The sequence below is a fragment of the Castor canadensis genome, chromosome 4 (genome assembly GCF_047511655.1).
Source record: "Castor canadensis chromosome 4, mCasCan1.hap1v2, whole genome shotgun sequence".
NCBI classification, from domain to species: domain Eukaryota; kingdom Metazoa; phylum Chordata; class Mammalia; order Rodentia; family Castoridae; genus Castor; species Castor canadensis.
In genome coordinates, this window is record NC_133389.1 from 180,936,537 (window position 1) to 180,949,712 (window position 13,176).

A 13,176-nucleotide genomic window follows, 5' to 3' on the forward strand; every position below is an offset into this window, starting at 1 on the left:
AACTCCTTTTTTAATCTTTTTTTCAAACAAGAAAGGAAGGAATTAGAAGTCACCCAGCTTAATTTAGTTTTAGTCTTTGGAATTTTAGTACACATAAAACACATATTTTGCAGCTGTTGGAGTTTGACCTTAGATTTTACTTTTGAGTTCATGTAACGATTTTTTAAAATATTCTAATATACGCCTTCAAAGACCCTGATCGATATGCCGATGGCTTTGAAATGACAGAGTGCTGCGATATTCCTCTGTAATTTAAACGTGATTAGCTGATGAAGGTTATGATCAATACACTATGGGAAGATAAATTAATTGATATCATCCTTTCAGGATGATAAGAAGCCTATCGGAGGTGGGTGTAACTAATGAAGCTGCTGCTTCGTCTCTGTGAGCCATTTTTTACATATTTCATTCTCACTCAATCATATTTACACCATCATTCATTTACATGAAAACCATGAGCTGTGGACAAACCAGTTCCTTATTAAAATTGTGTTCATTTGGAAAAGAAATTATCTGTGAGCACCGTTTGGACTCTGTCTGCATTACAACCTAAGCCTGGGAGAGATGGGGCGTCCCTTTTCTCCTGGGCATCTTTGAAAACAGCAACAACCTGGGCACAGACCAGGATTGGGTGGCATTGAACTTAGTTACAGCCATGCCCCAAAGACACGTTCGTTCAAATAAAATCTAGTTATTCTGTAGTGACATCTATTGGTGCAGGAACAGTTTTCTAATCGTTGACTCCTTTCCAGTTAAATTCAATATGCTTATTTGCGAGCCTCCTTTCCAAGAGAGGTTATGGCTGGTTGAATTTAGATTTGTATTGATTAAGATAAACTTCCTATGTGTGATAATATGTTTAAAGATAAACCATGTTTGATGTAATTACTTGTGCCTGAGTATAATACTATCCTATAGCCTGTAAAGTTAAGAGTAATTCTTCAGGCAATGCATGAAAATATTTTTGGCTGTCAAAGGGATTTAGTTAAGTTCTCGTCTTATTTAGTATTACTTATGATTTTATTAGGATAACCTACATGGGGAAGGGGTACTTTTTGTGGCACCTCTGAGTCCTCTGAGGTGGTCCAAGGAGGGCTGCTAGAATCTCTATGGAGACAGCACCAGCTCCTACGCCCACTTTGAAGGTGTGGTTTCCATTCACCATATCACATAATGGTTTTGGATTGCTGCTGGGGCCAGAGACACATCTGCATTTCAGGCACATGCAGGAAGAAGACAAGAGACAGGCAAAGGGCCACTCTCACTCGAATATTCCTGAGATCTGCCACATGGCCCTCCTGCTCTCGTCCCATTGGGCAGAGCTGGCTGTAGGCAACACTTAGCTGGGGGAGCAGGAAGAAGTACTGGGAAATACATTTATTCTGGAAGTCAGGTGCCCAGCTAAAACTCCCTGTGCAGGTGGGAATAGCAGGTCTCAGGTCACAAGAGGTCTCTGCTGTGTTCCTTGAATTTGGAAACTGGCCTCACATCACCGTCTTTTGTCTCTGTCCACTAGTTGCCCAGAAGATCGTTGCCACAAGGAAGAAGCAGCAGCTGTCCATAGGCCCCTGCAAGTCCTTGCCCAACTCTCCCAGCCACTCATCTGTCTGCTCCGCACAGGTGTCTGCCGTGCACATAAGCCAGGTATGTGAAGCAGTACTGGAGGTTGGACAGCGTGCTGTAACCAGAGAACAGAGGGCCCAGATAGTGCTACCGTTGATTTTATTTTTTTCAACTTTATAAATAACAGCATGTTTGTAATTGACTTACTATTTCCTTGAGAAACTGCTGTGGCCAAGTGGTTTTTATGGGAATCATTCTTTAATGTTTTCTGTCTTCACGCTGCCTGTGTGATGAGGCATTGCTGACAGGGGGCGGTGCCAGGTGTGTGCCGCCGACTCTGCTCTTGATTTAAGTCACTCCGCTCTGGTCTCGGTCCTTGTCTCCTTGTAGGTTGAACAGTTGTGAGTAAATCTTAATGGTGAACCCCACTCTCTGCTTAAATTTGGTAGCAGCATCCAATTACAATTACCATTTCCCTTAGGCCCTATAGAAACTGCGATCTTTCCATAACAGCATTTTGCTAAATTATTTACTTGGAAGCAAATGAAATAATCGTCATTTTGAAGAACCCAACCAGAAGCCTATTAAGGAAGCTGTAGGCTTTGTTTTTCCTGTACTTGTTTTGTGATTACCATTTATCGGGCCCAGGTTCTCCTGGCACTTTTTTCGAAGGATGCAGTGAGCAGGTTTGCCTGGGACAGCAGCACATCGAGGCCTAGAAAGCACAGCCATACACATTCACGTCTTTAACTCTCTGTGAGTCTGGAAACATTTCTGGACAGCACTCAGATTTCCAAAGTGTCATTTCAGAATGCTAGTTGTAGTGCTACTGGGCGAACTGTTTCTTCTACATCCATCGCAGAGCAGTGGATGAACCAGAGAAGCATTCCGTTTATTCAGCCTCTTCGTTTGTCAGAGGAAAAAGAAAATTATATTTTTACTTTCAGAGAGTTTCAAGTTCAGTGATAGAGACTTCTTTTTCCTAGACCACTTTTCTCAGACGAAGTAGCTCTATGAGACGATGGTGCATTCTAGAATAAGAATGTGTACCTGGTACCGTCACACCTGACCGAGTTAGAGAAGCAGTCTGCCTGTGTCACTTGTGACTCACTCATCTGCCAGCTGTGACCCAGCTGGGGTGGTGGGTCCCTCGAGTGGGTCAGTGATAAAGCCTTGGTCTTGATCCTTGCAGACGAGTAACGGAGGTGGCAGTTTAAGTGACTATTCCTCTTCCGTCCCATCGACCCCAAGCACCAGCCAGAAGGAACTTCGGATTGACGCTCCTCCCACTGCCAACACCCCAACGCCCGTCCGCAAGCAGTCCAAGCGCCGGTCCAATCTGTTCACTGTGAGTGTCGGTGCTGGGACAGGTCTGAGTGACACCGGGGCTTTGGTCATGGTGGCACGGCTGCCACAGGGTTCAGGAACATTTGCAGCATTCACACTAAGAGTCACAGTGATCCCTGGGCAAGTGTAGGAAAGTTGTGAGACTTGCACGAGCTGAATGGAAATCTCTCAGTATGGGGAGGGAGTGACTTGTGTCAAAGGTGAAGGTGGGGGGAGGTTTATGTGAAATCTTTATTATCCTGTGGTCTCAGTGGTCTTGAGTAAAGACTTCTTCCATTAGGCACAAAGAGACTGCCCTGTGCCACACAGTGGTGGTGGGGACATTGCGGACAGATCAGGCAGACAGACTGCTAGCATTCCCAAGCTGTGCATCTGCCCCTCCAGATGGAGGTGTGAGCCCAGCTTTCTCCTTGGGCCTGAGGACTGACTTCTGTCTGGTAGAGGAAGGGGTTGGGAATGTGGCTTTCAGCACCACAAGCCCCAGGTCTTCCTAGGGACACTCATTGGTGCAGATGCCTCCCTTGGGCTATCTGCAGAGTCATCAAGAGCATCAGGTATCCAGGCTCATACTTAGAAACTCAGAATCTGTAGATAGGACTCCTGCAACGTGTGCTTTTCACGAGCTTCTTGGGTGACTGAGATGCAGAAAATCTCTGAATTATAGAAGAAGCCAAAGCACTGCCGCCTGCCTCCTCCCTTATGTCCAGCAGACGTCACCAGTCAATCATGGAAGGCTTTGTGGTCAAGCACAGAACGCAGGCAGAGCTGCTATCCTATTTTTTCCTCCCTGGCCTAGCTCACACTGCACCACAGTGCTCCTCAGCCAGGGTAGTTTCACTTCCCAAGGACATTTGGCAACTTCTAGGAACATTTGAGGTTGTCGCACCAGGAGGTAGTGGGTACTGCAGGCACCTTGTCGTGGGCAGCAACCACAGACCAGCCCTGACCATAAAGACATGCCAGCCCAGTGTCAGTGATGCCCTATTCAAACCATTCAACTCTTTTTGGTTAGTTACTGATGACTAAGACACAAAACAGTTTACTATAACCTTTCTTGAACTAAGAGAAGACTCCCTGGGGTAGCTGGGAGTCCATTATCTGACCTTCCACCCTTACTCGAAGATGGCCATATGATGCCTGCCAAGCCTGGGAGGTTCCCCATCCCGTTCCTGCCATGTCTGCAGCAGTGTCCGTGGGATAGTCATAACTGCTAAGGTCTGAGGTCTGCTATCAACAGCATATCCCCTCCTGACCACCCTCCCCTTTCCTTTGCTGATAGTCCTGTACCATGCAGCTCTGGCCAGTGTTGCTGTAGGGCCACAGTGTAGACAAATCATACAGACCAGGCCCAGACCCTTGGCTGCCCTGCTGGTGGCTGTTTGGCCTTAAGCAAATGCTGGGAATTTTAGCACTTCTGCAGAAGAGCCTGGGTGTCATTGCTTTTGTTTCTGTCTCATTACCACTAATGTTAGGAGCATGACTGATAGTGTTTAGCAAAAGTAGTTGTAGGAGTACTGGATAGGTTGGAAGGGTGTGTGGGGTTTTCTGCATAATACAGGTGAGTAGCTGATACGCTTTAATTGTACCCAAATAATATGCTTTTTGGAAACTTCTTAGATGCCTGGAATAACTGCCATCACCTAAATGGCTGCTTCCTGGCCGTAAAAAACACCCGTAATCCTGTTCTACAACCAGGTCCAGGTTGGTGGGTGAGAAGGTGCCATGACACAGAAGAGGCTGCTCACCTACAGGTGACTTGGTGGGCCTGAGAAGCCAATTGCCACAGCTGCAGCTGGGTTCAGAGGCCAAGGACCCTGAACAGGCACTAGCACAGTGGGTTGGCGGGAGGATGTGTTAATGTGGTAGACAAGAGCAGTCTCTGTATCTATCATGGTCACCCTGTTAGGAGTGGCAGAAGAGAGAGCGCCCAGCATTTAGCACCTGCTAGGCACCACTTTTGCTGCTCCTTGACTTTAATTTCTATTTATGAAAGAAATTTTAAAAAATGAAATAAAAATGGGAAATATCTTTTCAAATAGAGATATTTATGAAGAGACTAGCAGCATCTCTCTGCCCCCACCCTCTAACAGGGTATCCAGGACCCTGCTTGCAGGGTGAACTGCAGAGGAGAGTGCTTTCAGGTAGGAAGAATCAAAATAACAAATCAGTTACTAAATATTTACTTAACATCTGCTGCCTGCAGAGCCAGGGTTTTGCTCAGTTGTGTAGGAGGAATGCTTGTTTCCAGAGTTGGCCCTGTTCGAGAGAAAGTGGTTTGGTATGACAGATGCACTTACTCTGCATCATAAGTGCAGGTGAGAACCGAGAGGCAAAGAATCTGGCTGATTCAAGCTGCACGTGTGTGCACACACAAACACTCATGCACACACATGTACCTCCTCACAGGCATCCAAGAACTGGCCAGGTACAGACTTGGCAGGGCAGGTGTGGGAAGTTGACAAAAACTCACTGTTTGGTGACTGAACGTCGTAGTCACCATAGTGAATGTCTCTTGCAGTGGCCTGCCTGTGACTCTGCATCACCATGGTTTGTTCTCTTCCTCTTTAATCTCAGAAGACAACTTGAGAGTAAACCATTTTAGAAATTGAATGGAGCTGCCCACCATCATTAAGGGCAACAGAAACTTGGGGTTGTGAAGGAAGCTAGTGCCGCAAGTGGGTTTGAATTGCAGCATTTAAGGACAAGTCAGCCAGAGTCCCAGGCAGGGACTCGCGTGTTGGTGGTTCCTGTGTTGACATTAGAATGGTAGTGGTGGTGGTGTGAGCATTTTAAGTTAAAGATCCTGAAAATACTGACTCCACTAGATGTCAGCGTCCTCCAAGGAATGAAAAGGAGCAAATTAATTTTGAAATCTGAGCAATTAAGAGACTAAATTTTTATTGTTACCAATTTCCTCCTTTTCTTAAATACATGAAAATGTGGTGATGGTTGGAAATTGTCAACGTGTGTGTTTATGGAGAAGTGGTTGGTTAGTAAGGGACAGCTGTGCCACATGGGAACACTCAGTAACGATTCGTGCAGCTGAGATGGTTCTGTGGGAGGGAAGGGGCGCAGGGATTCCTCAGCACCTCATGAACAGATCTCAGGTAATTAGGTAGTACACGTATCACCTTCCACACACCATTCTTACATCTTCTATAAAGTGTACTGGTACTGTTTTGCTCTGGGCTAGCATTTTCTATTCTCAGGTATTTTTGTTGGTATATATACACATTTTTAAACTAGTAATTCACATGCTCTTTACATGAAAAGGTATGAGCTTAGAATTACTCTTAGCCCATTGTATTATCTTTACAACAGAAATTATCTTTTACTGATTGGAGGTTAAGTTACATCTTATTTTATTTCTTTGAAAAGTTGTTACTTTGGGATCACGAACATTCCAAGGCTAGCCATTTAACTCCTGGTTATGTTTGTGTGGGTTCATAGGACAATTAGTTTAGTTTAATAGTCCCAATTTACATGTTGATAAAATGTTTTATTGTAAAATATTTTCAAATATACAGAAATAAAAAATGCATATTCTCTGTGCAACTCATCAAATACAGTGTTTTTCTACTTCTACTCTCAGAAATACATGCATCCTAGGTGAAAGTCGAAACCCTCCACACACCCCTCCAGATCCATTCTCCTGCCTCTTATCGTAGAGGTCCACTCTCCTGAGCTTGGTGCATAGTATCTAAATTCCTGTTCCTTACCTTCTGCGCTGCACTGCTTGGCCTATTTTCAAGCATTTTCACAGTGGTGTCATTTACATGGTGTTTTAAAAAGCTTTCTGCATGATGCTATACCATTAAAAAAGTTTGCACAACACATTGAATCACTCATAGAAGCTGACCATACAATGAAATTTGTACTGTAAATAGAATTGTTTGAATGGTGTTTTGTAGGGGAGGAGAGCCAGGTACCTGTCAGCGTGGTGTAGCAGCCTGACGGGTAAAGGAAAGCATAGTTTCTGTTATAAGACAGACTCCTGGCTGTGATGCTCTGGCCACATGTGCAGGGAGCCGTGAGTGTCTATGTCTTCTTTTCTTGTGTCGGAGGAAGGTAAACATTTTTAAAATGAAGCAGGTAGTCATTAGATTACCTCAGCCTTTTTTTCTCTGTACTCAGTGTTTGTGAGGGTAAGTGGTCACTCTTGTGACCTTAAGTCTCCAGACCGTCTGTGACAGGTGTGATACACTCTGGTTCTGTTTTTGGTACCGTGCAGCAGTCTGCATATGCCATCCGCTCCCTGCTACCTGCTACATGCAGTGGGTACTGATGGCTGCCTGCATCTGACGACTGCCCGGAGCTGTCTCAGCAGTGACAGAACGATGTGCTTTACTGTTGCAGTCTCCAAAGAGGGCAGGGAAAAAAGGAGGCCTTGCTGGGAATTTGCTGTTGAATTTCAGTTTTTTATACAGCCTGTGCAGCCAGAGCATTGTATGGCCAAGGTATAACAAACCCTCTGCCTAAAAGCTTGCTCTGCTCTTTCCTTGAAATTTTTAGCTTTATGCCTTCTTCCACCAAACTGCTAGAGATGTTGGGAAATTTTTATTTTTGCAATGAAGTCTTCCCTGGGTTTCTGTCTCACTCATCTTGAAGTGTGTGATCACATACTGAGTTTAGCTGTTCATAGTTTCTGTTCCGAGCCTTGCAGTATACAGTGGACCATTTTGCCCTGCTTCCTGTGGAATCCGAAATTCTGCTCGAGAACAGAGTGACTGGGACCAGATGTGCTGCCTTGAGGAAGATGTTAATTTTTTTTTAAATGTTTGTTTTGTTAATTATTCTGGTTAATAGAGAATAATGAAGATAGATTTCCAAATGTAGAGATTTAGAATTGATAAAATTCCCAAAGTACTGTTAATATTCTTTGTTGATTTAAAAAAATTTAAAAAAAAATTTTTTTTTAGTGTTTCCACTGTGAGCTTTGAAATTTATTTTACACCTACAAACCTATGCCAGCTGTCCCCTGAACTGAGAAGCAGGGGAAAGTGACCTTAAAGACTGTTATATGGCTCTTATTCATTTAAGAATTAAGTGAAGAGAAAAGTAAGCCCTCGAACCGTAGCTAAAATTCAAGATGAGGGATTGATAAATACCTCTGTTTCCCTCCTAGGAGTAAACTTTATGTTTTTCACTCTTTTGCAACTTTCCATTGTTTTGTCATCTCATTCCAGGCTTCTGCCATCCTAAAGAAAAAGGTACACAGTACGGGCACATATAGTTGTTGGACAAACATGCACTTCTGTCGTCATCTAAGCAGTGTGTTTTCCCCTGGCGTCACTGCCCAGGAGAATCACAGCCGCTGGAGTGCTGGAAGTGGCGTCAGAGCCACCATTCTCCCTGTCTTGGGATCCTATCTGATAAGCCCTTGTTTTTATTATGTCCTATGACATTGCCTTTTTAACACTGTTTTTAAGAACCAGCTGCTCTGTCCCACAGCCCTTGGAAATTGGATTTCATTAGTGGTTCAGTGCAGCCCTGGACACCAACAAGTCTATCCATTTCATATATCATCTCAGATTTGAAAAGCACATGAAAATGTTTCTCCATTTTCAATATTGCGTGAGTAATGTTCCCATTGAAAAGTAATGGAGTGAAGTTGTCACTTGTCAGCACCGTTATTAAAGAGGACGAGTCTCAGATCTTTCTCTCATAATAAAGTAAATGTGTCAGAAAATCATTGTGCTCACAGTTTCTCATGCCATCAGGAGATGAGGACTTGGACTGTACTGCTCCTGTGGCTTTCCCCAAGCGAGGGTGTGCCTGGGGTCCTGGTGTCCTGGGTCACACACCGCCACCTCCTCAGGAATGCCAGCCATGGCTTAGTTGAACAATCTGTTCAAGGTAATTGGCTCAAGAACATGGCAAACACAGCTGCTCCTTGTTCTCCGAATACTGACATTTTGTCAAAAGGAGCTTTTCCGTTTTTGCCTCTTTATTTATTTTTGTTGTATCACATACAAATTTAACTTGGAAATTGCTGTTTGCTAACCATCCAGAAGCAATAAAAGAAAACATTATCTGTACCTTGATACTAATCAAGGGTGTGTGGTTACATCACACAGCTGAGCAGTTAAAAGAATTCTTTAAATCATTCAGACATTAATTAAATATATATACACATTTATGTGGTTGGTTTTCCAAATAAGCAGCCAGGAGCTCCTTTCTCCTCAGCTGTATTAACTGCAGCTTTAGAGTTTGTTTTCTTGCTGGGAGTTACTTTCCTAGATGGTCCATTGGTTTCTTGTAATTGAATTTTGAACTCTTTAAAAAAAGAATTAAAAGACAATTTTGCAGTGGAAAGTCGGGGGGAAGTTGAGAAAATTCTCTTTAGAATGATGAGTCAGTGCAAAGTAACTTCTGGCAGGTCCGCTTCTCGGACACATATGCGTGCTTGTACACGTGCCAGACACGGTTTCTAAATCTGTGTTGGCAGGAAGTGTGCAGATAGGGGAAAAGTCTGGCTGTGCCCCTTACCCAAAAGCTAACTTTCCTTTGCTTTGCAGTCTCGGAAAGGGAGCGACCCAGACAAAGAGAAGAAAGGCCTGGAGAGCCGCGCAGACAGCATCGGGAGCGGCCGAGCCATCCCAATTAAACAGGTATGCGGTGCCCCCCTCCCTGCCGGTCGCTGGAGACACACCTCAGGTTGGCGCGAGATGACGCTGGCCCAGGCGCCAGGGTTTGTTTGATGTGTTCTGTTGATGAATGTAGAAGTCACTCACTTGACATCAATTAGAAGGGGTTCCTGTGAGTATTAAATAGGATCATTAGAATAAGAAGAGCAAAATGTGACAACAGATCTAATGAAGTGCAGTCTGCCCGCCTGCATATGGAGTGTGTTTCCAGGCTGCGCTGGCTTCAAAGGCTGCCTTTGTAGCACGGCTTTGATTGGGCCGCTGGCCGCCAGGCGACAGGGGTAAATCAGATCGAGGTACAAGAGCCCCTTGTGATCACAGGAATAGCCCGATGTGGCCCTAATTTGCTCTCGCAGACGGACATCTGAACACTGTTTCAGGCTGGTCGGTAACAACGAGGCAATTAGTTGTGATAATCATAGCCGGCGTGTCAGCTGTGCGCTCTTGTTTGTAATCTGCTAATGAAGGAATCGTAACTTTGATTAGGTTCAGTTTCATTTAGACCTTATTATATAAAGGAACACTTACAGCTGTAATGTGGGGCCTTAATTAAACTTCCTCATTACACAACAGGACTAGAATTCAAGCCTTTGTTTTGGCCTGAAACAGGTTTTCATTAGCACTAAATTACTTCATGTCTTACGCAAGAAACACTGGAACTCACGTGTGACGTATTTCACTGCTTTATTTCCGAGGAATAAGAATAAAGAGTTTATCCCCACACAGTGGCTTCTAGAAATGACACCTTTTAGTTTGTTAGAGAAAGCCAATTGATTTAGAATGTGTTCTGCCCTGGGGGTGGGAGACCTGTGGGCAGAATTGCTCTGTCCCCCATGGTTGGTGCTGGCAGCCCATGTGCTCCTCTCGTCCATTTTACTCCTTTGCCCTCCTTGTCTGCGGTTACCCCCCCAGCTTTCCTCAGCCTCCAGGAGCGCAGGTGAGTGCTGGATACCTTTATAAGGATGCAGAGTCTTTCCGCAGATACAGCTGGATCAGCTCAGCAATACAGCAGTGTGAAGATGTGGGAGAGGAAATGACTACATGGGGCCAAAGTGTCTGAGGAGGGAGTCCACAGGGCTTGCTGAGAAGCCCAGGGCTATGGCAATCCCATCTCTAGCTGCAGACTCAAGCAGGCCTGAGTTCCTGCTGCTCCCTGCCCACAGGTGTGCCATGGCTTTGCCAGCAGGAAGGAGGAAGCCTAGAAGTAACAACCAAGGCCCTCATGCCTCTGCAGAGAACAAGCATGCCATTACTAGTAACATGTGTGGGTCAGCACACACAACTGTTAAGAGACAGTGCTATGTCCTTATATTTAGAAACAAAACAAAAAGCAGCTTCCTGCCTTGCTCATGGCGGGTGGTGTTTTCACTATAAAGTAGTTCTTCCATTTTGCTCATGTAGTTAATAACTTGTCTACATCAGGCAATTTTGATGTATAATTTTTATGCTATATATGTTGTTTAACCTACAATTATAAAAAGCATTTTACTATATTTTTCTCATCTAAAGAACTGGAACTGGGACATAGACTTTGAGGAAGATGAGAAACTTACCAGACAGTTTCCCTGATGTGTGTGCACTGTAGGCATGGGTGGGAGTGGCACTGGCAGGTCACAGTGTAACTGGAGCCTTTGCTTATTTCGTACTCTGCTTGTCTGTGGATGGGGTCTGGACTTTGACACGTGTGTAGATTGAAGCTGACCATCGAGTGTAAATGAGTGCTGTCTTGTCCTGGGAAACCTTCAGCTTTCAAATGTTTAAAATAATCTCCTTGAAATTCAGATCATGGCCTGGTTTCCCTGAAACTCCTGGAAATAGGGAACTCTCTGTGCCCCGTGAGCACCCTCCTGGAGTTAGCATGGTCCTACTCTGGTGGCTGCTCCAGACCTTGGGCTCCTCATCTATAATGTGGTGACCTGGACCTCACAAGAAATATTTCCATCCCAGCAAGACTGGGGATTTGAATTTGTGATGCTCTAGGCCCCTCGTCACAGCCTTCCTGCACATGCTACAGATTGAGGTGGAGCTGTAGTGGGGTCATACCAACTTACTCTGCATGCCTAGGGGTACCCGTGTTTAGGAGGGGCCTGGATCATTTGAAAGCATCTGAATCACACCCCCACCCCGTGTGATAACTTCAATATGAAAATGAAGCAGGAGGATTACAGTACCTGCCCTGCATGGTCTAGAAACTCTATGGATTGATTTGTTGACTAAGTGAACAATTAAATGAGTGCTTTTCATACACTGTCCCATTTAAGCCCTAGCCTTGCACAGTTGGGGCAGTCTTGTTAGCCTTATCGTAAGCCAAACCCTAAGAAGGTGAGTATTGGAGACCAGCCTGCTGGGAGGGCTGGGGCCCACCTCCAATCAGGCCACTCTGCCACATATCTGTGCTCTTTCTACTGAGTGACAAAAAGCCTATGGATAGCTTTGGAAACAAAAGTTACGTGTTTTAAATTCAGTACATGAACCCTGACCTCAGACAAGAGCATCTCGAACCTGTGTGGAACTTCTAATACTGTGCCTATGGCAAGTGTTCTCCAGGGATAGCCCTGACACATGCGCCTGTTCTCGGGTGGGGGCTCGTTCGGTCCTGTCCTCTTTTGTGTCCCCCCTGCACTGTCACTGCCTTCTCACCAGCAGCAGAGTACTTTGTCTTAACTCAATCCATGGTCAAGATTTGGTTCACATAGTTGGAGCCTCCACATCAGCTGATGGCTTCTTTGCCCAATAGCAGAGGAAAGCTTTAGAAGTTCTGTGGCCTTCCTGCAGCCGGTGATGGCCACGGCTTTTGGACTGACCGCTGCTCTGATCTTCGCAGACTCTTCTACCAGCCCTCTCCCCAGGAATATCGTATGGCTATATAGGATAAGGTGAGGTGCTCTCCGCTCAAACCTCACTTGTGTCTGTGCAGATGGTACATGTGCCAGGGGGAGATTTTAACCCTTGTTCATTGTGAGAATCTTATGGCTTTTCCCTGGTACCAGGAGCCAGCCAAATCACATCGTCAATTACTTCACTTCTGTCTTTTTTTCTCCGCAATAAATGATTCCTCATCAAGAATGGAACTTGTTTTCAGGAACATAGCATCGTTTTTCTTGGACCTGGGCCCACCTCATCTTTTTTTGTTTTTTCTGGGATCCCGGAGGAGGCTGGTTGAGAGAGTTCTGTTTCCTTTCTTACTCATAAGATAAGGTCTATTCAAATAAAGATTGGAAAGCAAAGCAAGAAAAATAAAAGCCAGAGGCCCGGCTGAGCAGCGAGTGGGCTTGTCACGTATTAATTTTTCATTGCTGTGGAGAGTTGTACATACATAATCACTTGATTGCAGTGGGAGTTAGGGAGCTCCTGTGGTGTCATTTGCATAAATCTTGTTAAGTCAATGGCAGTTAATGAAGTACAAATGAGCCCAGAGAAGGTGACATGCAAATCGTGGGTGGCAGATGGGAGGTCTGTTTGGAGGCCGGCAGCTGTGTGCCTTCCTTTCTTTCTTTCTCTTTACCGTTTTTTAATCTCTATATTTGAGAACAGATACACAGTCATAAGCCTTGGCCTCCTCCCCCTCTGCAGATTCCCAGCCAGGGCCTGGCCATGTCCTCCTCTTCCTGATGGCGCA

General features: G+C 45.0%; 1 protein-coding gene across 10 annotated transcripts in view; it reads left to right on the forward strand.

Annotated features, from left to right (window-relative positions):
* Agap1 (ArfGAP with GTPase domain, ankyrin repeat and PH domain 1) overlaps positions 1 to 13,176 on the forward strand; it is a 497,350-nt gene that overhangs the window by 239,492 nt on the left and 244,682 nt on the right. For all 10 annotated transcript variants that reach the window (XM_074072056.1, XM_074072060.1, XM_074072058.1 and 7 more), the window contains 3 exons: positions 1,517 to 1,644; positions 2,756 to 2,911; positions 9,429 to 9,521. In XM_074072056.1, coding sequence (XP_073928157.1) covers positions 1,517 to 1,644; positions 2,756 to 2,911; positions 9,429 to 9,521 — 377 coding nt within the window. The remainder of the gene's footprint in view (positions 1 to 1,516; positions 1,645 to 2,755; positions 2,912 to 9,428; positions 9,522 to 13,176) is intronic.